Here is a 14,397-nt window from a genome sequence, read left to right on the forward strand (position 1 = left end):
CCCTTTTGCTCTTGCTATTGTACTATAACTCTTTAGTATTCCATATCTGTCCTCGTGTAGCACCAGCTAGTCCTCTTAAATCTCCCTACAAGCCTTCCCCCACCCGAAGCACCGACAGGAAGAAGGCAACTTCACCCTCCACTGCCAATGCCGTGAAAGGGGCACCTGCAGCTGAAGTTACTCAGGTGAGTTTGTAATGGTTTTGATTTCACTGCTGGGTAAACTGATGCAGCTGCTTCTTGATATCTTTCCCTTTACGTGAATACAAACGAAGTGCTTCCCCTGCTGTAAGAAACAGCAGTAGAAAAATAAGCCCTGCCAATATCGGTTGCCTTTGTGCTCCTGAGCATTTTCATATCTTTTTCTTCCTGGGAATCAGTGTTGAGTGCTGGTATTGGAACACCAACACCCCTGTTTTCAGAGAACTGAGGCACTGAAATGTATTGTTTTGGACTTGCTTGTAGCTTGTGGGAATGGGGATGACAAATAGAATTCCCCCCAAGTATGAGTATCCAGTCTTGCTGGCTAATGAGCAAGCTTCATATATTTCAGAAACTCCCCAAGTGTATTGATAATGCCTCTGTTTTACACCAATTGCTTTAACTCTTTCTGTGGACATTTTTAATGCTGTTTGCCTAAAAGATGCATTATCGATCCGTCGTAGTTTCCAGAAAAGAAAAGGCAAGTCACTCACCTTCACTGAGTCTACACAGTTTAAGGCATGCTTTAAAAAAATTCTGTTTTAGGGCTATAATATTCATGTAAGGTCCCTATCATCTTGTAATACTTAATTATAGGGGGATTCATGACATCTAAATTAGCTGCAAGTGAGAGAACCAAAGTTGGGAGTAAAAATTTGTGTGGTGTCAGTCTTAGGTGTGATTCAGTGTTACATGCAACAACATTTCTGTGAGATGCCTGTTTGCACTGCTGATCATGTCTAAGCAGGGGCATATGGATGGTTTTAAAGATTCCACCCACTGGCACCACCCCTCACAAGAATTCTTGCAGAGGCTCTGATGTGTATTACTTATCTGAAATTTGCATGCTCTGCCTGTGCAAGACAGGGGTGGGTGTGTGCTATGTCTATGTAAAATAAAAAACTATTAATAGCACCTCAGTTGTGAGCTGCTGTTTAAAAAGCTTTTACAAGTGTGCCACACAAATCTCTTTATATGCCATCTTGCTAATAAAACAATCAAATGGATTTTTGATTTATTGGTCCTAATTATGGAAACGAACTGTGCTTCTAGACTGAGAAGATAAAGAAGGAGAAGCGACCTGCAACACCTGGTTCATCATCTGGTATGGGATCTCCTCTGAGAAGGTCTGATTCTCCTGCTGCCATGTCCAGAAGATCTGCATCACCTGCAACACCTAAGTATGCCTTTCTTTTTAGTGGACTAATATCCTGTGAATTTATTACCTCTAAATAAGGCATAGATTGTTGAGGAACTTCCTTTGAAGTTGTATAAAATCTAGTTAATTTTACTTATACACACATATGCAGATGAGTGAGAGGTGTAGATGACAAATCTGATATCTGTAATACTGTGTTAGTACCCACTAGAGACAGTTCTTTCTACCTTTCCTCAGTCTTCAAATTACAGTGCATTTCATTATTCATATGAAATTTTACTTCACATTTATTTTTAAATATTCTTTTTTGTTGTTTGATTTTGAAGAAACTGCCTAATGTGAAGAAAGAAATGCACTCATCATGAATACTAACTAGAAATTCCAGCATTTAATATATGCATTTCCTATTGTTGGCATGACCATCTGGTGCCATAAGTGCACTTAACTATGTGTCATCTAAACCATTGGTTTTAACCTTTACAAATGTGCAGACGTCTGTGGTTTTTCTGTTTTGTTCTGGTTTCTTTTGTTTTTTTTGGAGGGGAAGTTGGTTCAGGTTTGTTGGGGTTTTTTATGCAGAGCTGTGGATATATAGCATATCTGGGCTTACTGGCAATTGACTTACTTTTCTTGATTGTCTTTTGCTGGAAACTGCATTATATGTGCCACAGATTGCAGCTCAAGTCTGAGCAAATGGGTCTCCAGGTTACTTAGAAGAAGAATATTAAGTCTGGCTCTAATGTAGGACTATGCTAAAGTAGTCCTGGTCTACAGTACTTGCCTAATTTATTTGGCTCGTTGGTTGGTTTGGGTTTTTTTCCTTTAGATCTGTTTGTGGATGACACTTTGGTCTTGAAAATTTTCTTATTTATTTATATTTTTTAATCTGAAGCTGGCCATATTTTGAACCAGGCTTGATGATCCCCTTTCTGACAAATTTCTTCTGCCTGAAAAACCAGCTGGTGCTCCTTTGCTGTTTCAGCTCTGAGGGCATAGCCCTTTAGTGGGAGATGATTTTGTGTGTGAATCTGATGTTAGACAACATAAGGAAACCATCTGATTCTCAGCATTCTTTCTGGTTTAGATGTCCCCTTGCATGTAACTGGGACACTGCAGTTCTTGGTTTGTATTATAAAGCTACAAATTCTCAAACTTCCAATATTATATGTGTAATGTCATCAGATTCTGTGGTATGAACATCTATTTTGTGAAAAATTGAATGAAATGCAATGTTAATGACAATCAGTTTTCTCTTGACAGTTTTGAGCAGATCATTGTCTAGTGACACTCTGCAATGTAAAGTTAAAAAAAAACCTTGAGCTCTAAGACTGTATATTATTCTGCAAGTACTGTTACTCCCTACTCAGAATGCATTTTTCAACCACTATAAGAGACACACCAAGAAGACACATTTAGTTAAGCAAAATGATTGGTGGGAAATGAATTAGCTGAGAGTCAAGTGCTTCTTGCTGGGCAGGTAGAGGTTAGTGTAGACCATCAGAGAAACATCCAGTGGTTAAAAGTAAAACTTCTTGGGAGACAGCTCTTTAGTGCTTCATGAAAAAGGTATGCCCAGGCTGAATTTGTAGCACTAATTTCCATAAAAGATTAGGAAATAATGGAGAATTTTTTTCCCAGAGGTGCAAATTATGATAACCTTTATATGGTAAAATGTTTTCATGCCTTTAAGGACTACTGGTTTTAGGAGAAAAAGCAGATGCTGCAGGGAGGAATTAAGAAGCCTGCTGGTGGGTTTCTCTGTGATTGTGAGCCACAGTAGTGATCCCTTTTTTTTTTCCCCCTCCTTCTCTTTTCCAAGGGAATCTGATTCTGACCATGGAACTAATAGAAATCTATCACCAAGCATTTAATCTTAATGTGGCCCAATTAGAACACCCTTCTTGACCTTATGAGAGATACAGTAAATAGAATTTTAATCCGTGTTTATTACTGATTTCAGAGAGTTCTGCTTTAGCTCTTTCAAAACTTCCCCTCATAATTCTAAAATAAAGAAGTGCCCTAATGAGCATACTGTATTATTATATATAGGTGATAGTAGTGATAATATATGCATTTTTTCATATAACTCAAATTCCAGAGTTAATTTTCATCGAGGAGGTAAGATTGTACAATCTAAAGGAATATTCCAAAAGCCTTACTGCCTGTATTTAAATCCACTGACCAGCAAGATCATTATCTGACATTTAAGTATAATTTTAGTCTGTCTAAATATGTATACAAATACTTATTTTCCTTGCAAACCTAATGATCTTTTACACATTTAATCTTTCTCCTTCTGGCACACTATATGACTGAAAAAATACCCTAGAAGAAATAAGATTACGTATTGTACACCATTAGTAGGTAGTGTTGAGGAGAGAATCAAGTGTGGCCAGTGATTTACATGACAATTAGCTGTATGCATTTCTTTTCTTAAGAGTATGTGACTTAGCATTCAAGTTTTCTTGGTATTGTTCTAGTTACTAGTTCTTCACAATTGTCATCTTGGTTTCTGCATGACAGTAACTTTTCTTCTTAATATGTTATTATTTATTAAATAAAAAGCTTTTTTTATCATGGTAAAGTAACTGAAACAGGATCAAACAAGACAATAAAACTTCAGCCTAATCACACAGTGATTAATGGCAGAAGAGAGTTGCAGTCATTACATAAATAAAATACTAATGTTTTGAATGGGCAAATTTTACTGAGAAAGCAAAAAAAGTCAGCCCAAAAATATAATATCTGAGATGAGTGAACAGATATACATGTAAAAAGGAGAAAAGGGGACAAATAAAGTTATGCTGAACAACAATTAAAAGTGACAAAGGAATTCAATACTTGGTGTTATTTGAAAAAATAAATATATTAAGAAATGTCACAGAAAAAAACTATTATTTTGAATCTTAATGTGGATCAGCTGACAAAGATGAAAGTTAATGGATTTGAGAGTTTGAACAACTCAAATTGTCTTTAATTTTTTCAATTGCTGTTGGATACTGATGGTGTGAAGTGCTCATTTTCTTCAAATCTTTCACAAGATCAATAATAGCAGGATGAGGGGTTTGGGTAATTTTTTTGTTTTATGCTTCATCTTTGAAGATCTATACCTTAATCGGTTTATTCTTGTAGTATCCCTCAGAGAAGAGGTAAGTGTGCTTTCTTATAGATCAGGAAGGCAATAAAGCCTGTGTCCTTCACATGTCCTTGGGTAAATAGTCCCTAAATAAATCAATGGCACCTGACTGAATCAAGGAAGTAGGATTTAAAGTATCATCAGATGAAGCATAGCGTAAGCCAGTGAATAAAAATTGAAAGCTCTGACAAGCCTCTGTGTCACATTGTTTTGCCAGAGGATAACCTCATGAAAGAAGGAGAAAGGGGGAAGGGAAAGGTGACTGATGAGTGGTGCTGCTGATGGGTGGTGGTTCATGTTTCCTTTCCAGATCCCAGGCTGGTCATTGTCCTTTGCTCATGGTTTCACTAACTGAACCCCTTACTTGTGGGTTCTGTTGGGTGACAACCCCTTGTAGCTGGGGGGAAACACTTTTGACATCAGAAATGTGCATGCTCAGTGAAATTGCAGAATTCTGATGGAATATGAACTTAGACTAGTACAAAAAAAGTGCCCCCCAAATTTGTAAGATGTTTAAAAATGAGTTATTGGAAAGGTGGCTGCATGTGGTGAATGCCACATAGAAGTAGCTTCTATGTCCTGCAGTGACCCATTTTAGATTTTATTTCATATGTGTTACATTTACTGCTCTTGGTTTTTATTTTGGAAAGCTAAAAGCAATAGGTAGAATGTTGGATCAAGAGTATTTTGAGGGATTTTTCAGCAGTTAACTAGATGACAGGCCAGTTCAAGATTTTGAAACATCTGTAATAATGTAGCTATTCAAAAAAACTATTCTACAGACCTATGCTGAGTTTCTTCTCTTTTAAGAAATGTAAAAGAGAAATGAATATGTCTTTGGCTACAAAAGATCAAAACTAAGAGTGAAAGAAAACTGCTTTTGAGAAAGTGTCACTGATACAGCAAAAATGCCAGAACAGCTTGTGATCATAGCAATGTCAGAAAGCAGCCTTGAGACATGCAGGTCCTTGGTGTGGTTTCAGCAAAGTTTTTGTTGAATTAATGGGGAGAAGGGAGAAAAATAATGCAGCTCTGGCATTGTTGAAGATTCCTGATTTACAGTCAGCCTTGTGAACAGCCGTAACCGGTGACCTGCCCTGTAGCTGGCTTTTCAGGAGGGCATGCTGTTCTCTGCCCTGCTGTTTGTGGCCAGAGATGGCTGTGACCTCTGATTTGTGTGCTTCCCGTGCTTTATTTTCTCCGCTTAGCAAAAGTAAGCTTGGAATCCCTCATAGGCTCTTCCTGAGACATTGTTCTGCAGAATGGACTGTCCCTTTCATAATTAAATAGGAGCCATTGTAATTAAGAATCAGTGGATCCTCACACCTGATAGCAGTGCATACAGGGGGCAGCTTCTTTCATGCTGCTGCCCCCATGTCAGCTCAGAGCAGCTGGGTGAGAAAACTGTCCTCTTGGAGTGAGAAAGGTGCTTCTGTATTCCCCTGTAAAATCCAGTTACTGAGAAAAGAGTAAGCTGTCTGACAACTAACATGCTACCACTTTTTGGATTATAGTGATTTTTCAACCTAATTCTGTAATCCTCATCAGGTGTAATTCTGTGTTTGCCACTTTCATATCACAGTTTAAACCTAAACAGTCTCCTATACAAGTGATTATAAATATTTTTCTTAATAATTCCATTTTTCTGCCTTCTCAATCAAGTTTGGCTCTTTCTGGTGTAAAGCAGTATAACTTAAATACTATTTAGAAAGAGTGTTTTTTCCAGTAACAATTCTGCCTGTGTAAAAGAATGTTAAAGATGTTAAATTGAGAGTATGTTTTAAATACAAGGGGGAAAACAATGTTAATTTAATACTTTCTACTGGCATCCTCTAAATTATATAAAAATTCAGAAAAAATATTTTTATTCTTGATGGACTTTCTTTACTTTGCACTCCACACACTGCACTATTGTCACCCATGCAATAATCAGTCTTTTCTATTTTTCTTACTTTTAGCTACTTTATATTTTCTTGTTGTTCTGGTCTAAGAGCCTGTAGCAGTTTTGGTAAAAAAAATAAATTACTGTAGGTCTAAAAGTTCAAAGGTGCAGTGCCTAAATAATATATTCAGCACATGTTTCTAATCCACCAGCTGAATTGTACAGCCAGTCTGCTCTAATGCCTATGCATTAGTGCAACATATGTGGTGGCTCTCATGACTAGACTCCTTCCTACCGACCTTTTTGATTGTCATGTCTTTATTAGAGAACAATTACTTCTGTACTAATACTGAGAATGACTCAGCCTTAGTTATTAGCCTGTTTTTCTCCTTCTGTCACAACAAGTTAAATCAAAAGCATTGCAAGGAATATGTGGTAAAGTTGGAAATGTGAACCAAAGACAGCGAGAAGGGACTCTGCTTTGAAGTGTCTAATTAGCAAGAAGCACCCTCTGTGCTGCAGAAAAACATGAGAAAAATGTTTTCTCTTTATTTACCAATTATATTTTTATGAAATGCAGTTGGAAATTACTGCAGTGATTAGGCACATGTGAGATGTACACGTTTAGGTGGGGCCTTGAAATCACCTTTTGCTTTCAGAAGGACCTGGAAATCCTTCTCTATCCTAAAGAGGAATCTAAAGACAATGCTAAAACCAGATTTGGTCAACACAACCAAACTCATAGCTTCTTCTATTGCTGGTTTTTTTCAAGAACTGGAATTAGACTTGCCTGTTCACATTTTACAAAGCCTGCTTCCATCATGGAACAGCAGGAGTGGTGGGTGGCAGCAGGACAGACAAGGATAGGGACCTTGTCCGCAGCACCCCATCCCATAGGAGGCAAAAGAACTGAGCAGGGTCAGCCAAGAGCCCAGTGACTGCCAATAAAAGCCTTCCTGAGGCAAGTCCAAGGACAAGCCAGGACATCGTGTCAGGATCAGCAGGTTAAGGAAGCCAAGAAGAACAGGCTTACCTACAGCTGAGCTCAGCTAAGGACCAAGGGTGAGGGCCTGAGCTGACAGGGAGCTCCTGGGCCTGCGGGCAGGGGGTACCTGAGATGAACTTCAAATTTAGTTGGGTGCTACTGTTCCTGCAGCCTGAGGGCTTTTGGAGTCTGTGGTGGTTCTTCTGTGGGAGTAAGAAAGAAGGGATGGTGCAATACTCTGCAGTGTTTTCCTCCCCACAAACCAGGCAGCTCTGAGTGAGCTCCTTGTATTCTAATGTCTCAATCTCTTTCAAATGCAGTCTGATATGGTAGAAAATAACCCTTTTTTCTACAGAATTAGTGAGTTTGGGGAGGAGTTGAAAGATGTCTTATTGTTATTGTCTGCTCTGTAATGCAAATGCTGTTCTGGTTATAATAGTCTCTGACCACACAATACTATAGTTAGATCTATACAAAACTTGCCACTCCAGTCCATTAATTTACAGCTGTTGTTCATGTTTTTATGCCTGTGGTCTGCCAGAATGAGTGTATAGTCTAGAAAGCTTATTATAGTATATGAAACTCTATATTGTGTAGATGAAAAAAGTGATGAGGGATAGATAATACATTTATATCATAACTCCATATCCACGATATGGATATGGATAACCTTCTTCCAGGAAGAAGGTTAGAAATACATATGTAATGTTCACTTTTTAATGATCTAATGTAAGATCATTTATTCCAATGAGACTCACATAAATCACTTTAGGATTGTAATATCTTTATTCTTATACTGCTTACTCACACATCCCAGCCTTTCTTAACGTTACAAGTGCTAGTTACTGGTGTTGCACAAATAATGAATGGTGTTTGTGTGTAGTTTTGTTTCCTGGTAATCTGTTCCCTTTATGTGCACCTATTTTCAGTGACTGTCAGGTGTCTTTACCCTTCCACTTTCCCAGAACTGACTTCAGGGTTGTCACTTCACCTGAAGTGTGCAACAGCCAGATGAACAGTGGACTGCATTGCTGCTGTGCATTGCCATCATCCCAAGTGCAGCTTGTGAAAGGCTGCAGGGGCTGAGTTGGAGTCTGGAGTCTGTTGTGTTGATGCTGAAAAAAGCACTAACTCAGTGTTGCTGACAATATAATGGTTTGATTAGTCCTGTCTCTTTATGTAGTACCCATACCTTTGTATATAGTGTTATTTGGTGCTTTTTTGGAAAATCAGATACTATTAGAAAAAGATCATGGTTGGCATGGTGGTATTCGAGTGAAAGCAGTGCACTGTAGCTCATTATAATTTATACAGACAGAGAGCAGTCATAGGTTTATGTGTTGAGAAGGACTGTAGAAACAGTAAAGTTGATGGAATTCTTTTGAAATGGTCATTACTAAAATAATTGGTTTAGGTAGCCCACAATTTCCTGTCTCTCACCTAGACCTTAGACAGTGTTATTGGTTTATTTTAATGAGAATTTTCTGTAATCATGCGCACTTCCATGTTAGTTCCATGCATTTTAAGTTCTGATTGCATCCAGGTGGTTCTTTTCAGTATTGTGCAAAACAGCTGATACTCCTCTGTAGGGAGAGACAAGAAAGAATGAGAAATGTGAAGGTGGAGTTTGATTCCAAGCTGTGTAACATCTAGCCTTGTTTGATTTTTATTTTCCCTCATCAGGACAGTTGCGAAGACTTATCCTCAGTCTCCTAAAAACACCAAACAATATCCAGCTTCTCCTGTGAAGCATCGTGCCACTTCCAGTCTCAGCCAGGAAACACCTAAAAAGAAAGCAGACAAGGAGAAAGAAAATGTCAGTCACCTGAAGTCCCCAGGAGCACGTGCTGATGACGTGGTCCAGGTGGCTCCTGAGAAGCATGTTCCTTCTGCTGGAAAGGCTGAGAACAGTGAAGGTGAGCCTTACTGCAAAATATTAGTGCAAGATACCATGGATCCCTGAGACTTTTAAACTGTGATGAACTGTTCTTTTCATGAAGCTGCTCAGTCGCAGGCATATGAGAATGAATAAAGATACATACTGGAACCTGTGAACACACAGTTTTCACTAAAGTACCAAAAGCATTTGTTAATGAGGATGTGAAAATGCTGACATGCAGGATGCCCTTACCTATTCCATCTCCTTTCTGCTGAAATGTGCTTTGAAAAAGGTGTCTTACTCCTCTGAACCAGGCCCCTTTCAGCCTCTCTATGAACCTCGAATTGCTGGGCACTCTGTTCCCTGCTTGACTTTCCACCCTTGGTTGTCTTCTCCTAGGGAAGATCACAGCAGGAACAAATGATGCTGAAGAAGCTGCAAAAATTCTAGCTGAAAAAAGACGACAGGCCCGCCTGCAAAAAGAACAGGAGGAAAAGGAGAGACAGGAAAGAGAAGAACGTGAAAGGTCTCTGTCTTGCTTTGTGAAAGTTATTACCTAATAATTTAACCTGTATCACTGAGCTTGAAACTGTAGCAGTTTGGAATCAAGTGGAAGCTTATATGTATTTGTTAATTTCTTTAATTTCAGACTCATATTTCACTAGTGTCTTTTGCAGTCTCTGTGATTAGTGGTGAGAAAATAATAATTTGGCCTCTTCAAGAATCCTGAATAAACTATTTCTTTTCCAAATACTTCAAGTATGCCCATGCTAAAGTGTAGTGCACACTGCAGTCTGGACATACCTGAAGTATTTTACATTGTAAAAAATACTTGAGGTGGCTTTAAATGAGCAAGTTCACATGGCAGAAACAGTCTTGCAGCAGCAGCAGGATATGCATTAAATGGCAAAGCTTGAATCATTCATAATTAACCTGAAATTCATCTTCCTACCCAGCTCTGCTGCAGGCATTGAGGGCTCTGAGTGTGGGCAGAATGAAGGTTGCTGTGTCTGAGCAGTGAAGTTCTGGCTCTGTTCTGGGAACAGGCTTTAAGGTGGTTCTCCACATGGGATGCTGGTTGCAAGTGTCAGCAAACCATGCACTTCCTTCAAACCCCAAATAAGAAATCACTGACTCACTAGATTCAACTTTGGATTTTCTTATTAAAAACACGATGGGCAGGGTGGGAGTGGAATGACCAGCTCCTGCCATTTTGGCCCTGATGACTTACAAAATAATTCTTAAGGAGCATGACATCCCTCGTGGGCCAGGGAACAACACAGGTGGAATTTAGAACCACTCCTTCCAGTGTTCCACTGTGTTGTGTGGAATTTGCTGCTACTCATCCCATCTGTTTGTCTTCAGATGAAGCAAAGGATAAAAGAACTTGCGTATTTATAGATACCAGCATTCTGGGTGTCAAGTACAGTGGAAGAGGGTTGTCTTTGTTCTTGAAATTTAATTTTATGATTGACATTCTAATTGACATTAAAACAGAAATGTTTTCTTTGATCATGCATGTTTTTTCAACGGAAATTATAACTTCTATGAAATATTTTAGGTATTAAAAGTAAGATCGGAGTAAAATCTTGGTAGCAACCTGAATTCTGAGCATGTGCTAGATGCCTTCACTGTATCCTGGCATCTTTCATGAAAATATGTGCTGATGGATGTGTTATCAGTTACTGATGTACGTACAGTAGGATTCATGCTAAACAAGATGAAGCCTTTTAAACCTTCTGTTACACTTTTGCAGGCTTGAAAGAGAAGAGCAGAAAAGAAAGGAAGAAGAGGAAAGACTTCGTCTGGAAGAAGAAGCTCGTAAGAAGGAGGAGGAAAGAAAATGTGAAGAAGAGGCAGCTAGAAAAAAGGCAGAAGAGGAAGCCAGGAGAAGAGCTGAGGAAGAACAAATGCTAAAGGAAAAGCAAGAAAAAGAGCTCCAAGCCAAACTTGAGAAACAGGTAACATCTCAAACAGAAAGGTGAAATTTTTATACATGTAAAAAAATTCTTCTTTATATTTGGTAGTCTGCCTGAAATAAGTAATGGCCCTAACATAATTTGCACATTTTGCTTAGAGGGAAGAAGCAGAAGTCAAAGCCCGTGAGGCAGCTGAACAACTTCGTCTTGAAAGGGAACAAATCATGCAGCAAATTGAGCAAGAAAGGCTGGAGCGGAAGAAGGTGGGTATTTGCATCTCAGGATAATTATTTCATTTCTTGTTAAACCCATAACCCAGGAAGCACCCAGTAATATCTACTAACAGTAATCTGGAGGGATTAGAGGTGAATAGTTATGCCAGGTTTAGTATTTGTTACTTGCCTGTTAGGGGAATGTAGACATGGAAAATTTGTAACAAAGTGGAATTGCCTGAAGCAAATGACTTTCTACTAGGCATTGAGCAAACACAGAGCCAGCCTCTACCTGAAAATTTAAATACCTGAGACAAACAAGGAATGGCATACCAAGGCAAATGTCAATTGCTGCCCAACCCAGGACATCACTAACTACTGAGAAACATGAGTGACTTTGTTTAAAACTTACTCAACAAAAGCTCTGTGTCATTAATTGAGAAAGTTTGTGATTAACAAGCAGCTTTTCCCCCACCTGGCTGTCTCTGGTTGCATTATGCAGAGGAGCAGGATCATCTGGCCACTGCTGCACACAGAAATGGCTGAAGCTGCATAAATTAGCTTTGTTTACAGCTGTGTGACAGGAAAAAGAACAGCTGCAGAACCCCTGTCTGGTTACAAAAGCTCATCTATCCTTATGTTTTAAACTGTTCACCACTGAACTGGAGGCATGTCGCAGTTGCAGATTAGACAATCAAACCAAGGTGTTTTACATCTCAGATAATTTCCTTTTTAATGAAGAACAAAGGAAAACAAAAGTATTTTAGGATAATGCCTTACACATTTCCAGCAAGAATAACTTCAGATATTTCAATTTATTCTTCTATTTCAAAAAGGCTAACTATTTTTAAAGGAACCATTTGGAAATAATTGGAAAAGCAGCTAGATTAAAATAACCACTGTTGGTTTTATACAAATGTCTTGTTCCAGAACTGAGCATAACTCATAGCTGCCAACACCTGGTATTAAAAATACTTGTTTCTAAAGTGCATCTGTGCTGAGAAATTTATGTTCTGTAGGATCTGATAGGTTAAAACCAGCTGCAAGAGGGTTTTTATCTTTAATTTTCTTTATTTTTCTTATTTGCTTTCCCTTTTCCAAGACAGGCTGAGAGGATGTCATGACAGTAAAGACATGGTTGTCTTTTTTCCCCTTATCTCTTGTGTTGCATATTCTGTCTGCCATCTCATCTTCAAATTTATTTTGATTTATAGAGAATAGATGAAATAATGAAGAGAACAAGGAAGAGTGAAACCCCAGAAATAAAGGTATGAAACAGTATGTGGTTGCAGGATTTTTTTGTTTCATTTTATTATCATAGGTGGAAATTAAATTTTAGGGTAGTTCCATATTAGTAAGTCTACTTAAGTACACTCTAGACCCACATTTTAGATGCATTTCAAACTGACAGTGACTGTTGCTGTGTCACAGTCACTGCTACAGAGACATAGCTTTTATGCAGCCTTTGCAGGTAGGATAATTGTCCCCCTCACTACCTAGCAAGGGGCAACAGCCTGTTCCTGCATGCTGGAGCTGTAATGTTTGCTGCTGATCTGTTGTCCTGCTTTGTACCAGTCAGTGAATTAGTTACTGAGCTCTCTTTGTTATGCCTGTCTGGAACGTGGGATTGAAAAGAAGGCAGTTGTGTCCAGCTAAGAAGTGACAGTCAGGTTTTCAATTAAAAAGAAAAAAAAGCAAAGGGAAAAAAAGTCCTGTATTGCTGTTGATGGTCTTTGTCACCCTGTGGCCCTGGGCAGTCTCACAAGTTTTGAGTCTAATTGGTTCCATGAAGGTTACAAGTCCTCCCTCTAATACAGCTAAATCATTACTTGATTTCAGAAGGAAGAGCCAAAACTGGAGATCCCATCAACTTTGAATGTGGAAAAGCAACCAAAGGCCCTTGTTCTCGACCAGCCAGGTAAAAATTGCCATATTTTTCTGACCTATTTTCACATTTTAATATCTTCAGATTTCTTTGATCTGAGGCAGAGAAGTGTGTATTATCATAAGTTTTTTTGCTTTCATCTCAAAAAGAACAGCTACATTTGCATCAGTGACAAATGGAGACAGCTTTGCTTTGCCACTTAAATAAAAGCAGAATAAAGTTTCTCCTCCATTTTAATACCTGATGTTGCATTTTTGTAAATGAAAAGTTCTAATTTGCCAATATGTTTCATTGCTGCAACCTACCTTCAAAATTTTTAAGTAGAAATTTTTTGCACAGAACCAAGCTTTTTGTAGTATGAGTCTAAATCTTACATTTAATTTGACTTCATTAAAAAAAAGCCTATGTCCTTAAATAAGGACTTTTAAATAAAATATACATATCTGACATTTATCTATATTTTGTTTACTTCCCCAGGCTAAGGTTTTTAGTACATGACATAAAAGATAAAACATTCTCTTCCTGTTTCCTCAGATTTAAAAGATGTAGCATAAGGAGCAGTTTTGGAGTGGAATAGAGGAATGACAGTAGAGTATGATGAGTCATGGATTAAACCGAATCTACTGCATTGTCAGTCTTCCTTTGTACTCAGTCTATAACTTAAAACTATTTAAATAACAAAGTTTCTATTGTCATAATTTATAACTTTCTTTTACAGAGATCAATGGATTGGCAACCTGCCTGAAAAATAAAAGCTTAGAAAGTGCTGCTTCTGTAATCCCTTCCCAAGATGTAGTTGCTAATGGACTGAAGTCAGTTGCAGGACTTATTCAGCTGGAAGCTGTTGATGGGAAATCTAACAGCATGGAAGATTCAACGGATGAGGTTCAGTCCATGGATGTGAGGTACAGACTGGATCTACCAACAGGGTTGTGGAATTCCTATGAGACACAGGATTTGGGGGTTTGCTTGTTAATACTTTACTACTTTCCTTCTCACGTCCCCCCCACAGTGGCAGCTGGGTGTGCACTTGGGTGTGTTCTGCTCCTGCCAGGATGCTCCTGGGTGTTTGCACAAGAGCCACAGAACCTCATCTCACATATTTGGGGGAGGGAACTCTGAAATTCTTCCACAGTCCTT

The 14,397-nt window shown here is 38.5% G+C and overlaps 1 protein-coding gene across 10 annotated transcripts in view; it reads left to right on the top strand.

Moving 5' to 3' along the window:
• Positions 1-14,397, top strand: part of MAP7D2 (MAP7 domain containing 2) — an 84,143-nt gene that overhangs the window by 65,317 nt on the left and 4,429 nt on the right. For 8 of the 10 annotated variants that reach the window (XM_086879931.1, XM_086879926.1, XM_086879925.1 and 5 more), the window contains 9 exons: positions 37-185; positions 1,254-1,381; positions 9,046-9,278; positions 9,641-9,767; positions 10,998-11,202; positions 11,319-11,423; positions 12,587-12,640; positions 13,212-13,290; positions 13,976-14,162. In XM_086879931.1, coding sequence (XP_086736057.1) covers positions 37-185; positions 1,254-1,381; positions 9,046-9,278; positions 9,641-9,767; positions 10,998-11,202; positions 11,319-11,423; positions 12,587-12,640; positions 13,212-13,290; positions 13,976-14,162 — 1,267 coding nt within the window. The remainder of the gene's footprint in view (positions 1-36; positions 186-1,253; positions 1,382-9,045; positions 9,279-9,640; positions 9,768-10,997; positions 11,203-11,318; positions 11,424-12,586; positions 12,641-13,211; positions 13,291-13,975; positions 14,163-14,397) is intronic. The other 2 variants (XM_086879927.1, XM_086879929.1) reach the window with 1 other exon arrangement.

This window comes from Cyanistes caeruleus, chromosome 3 (assembly GCF_971803275.1).
Source record: "Cyanistes caeruleus chromosome 3, bCyaCae1.hap1.1, whole genome shotgun sequence".
In the NCBI taxonomy this organism is placed as follows: domain Eukaryota; kingdom Metazoa; phylum Chordata; class Aves; order Passeriformes; family Paridae; genus Cyanistes; species Cyanistes caeruleus.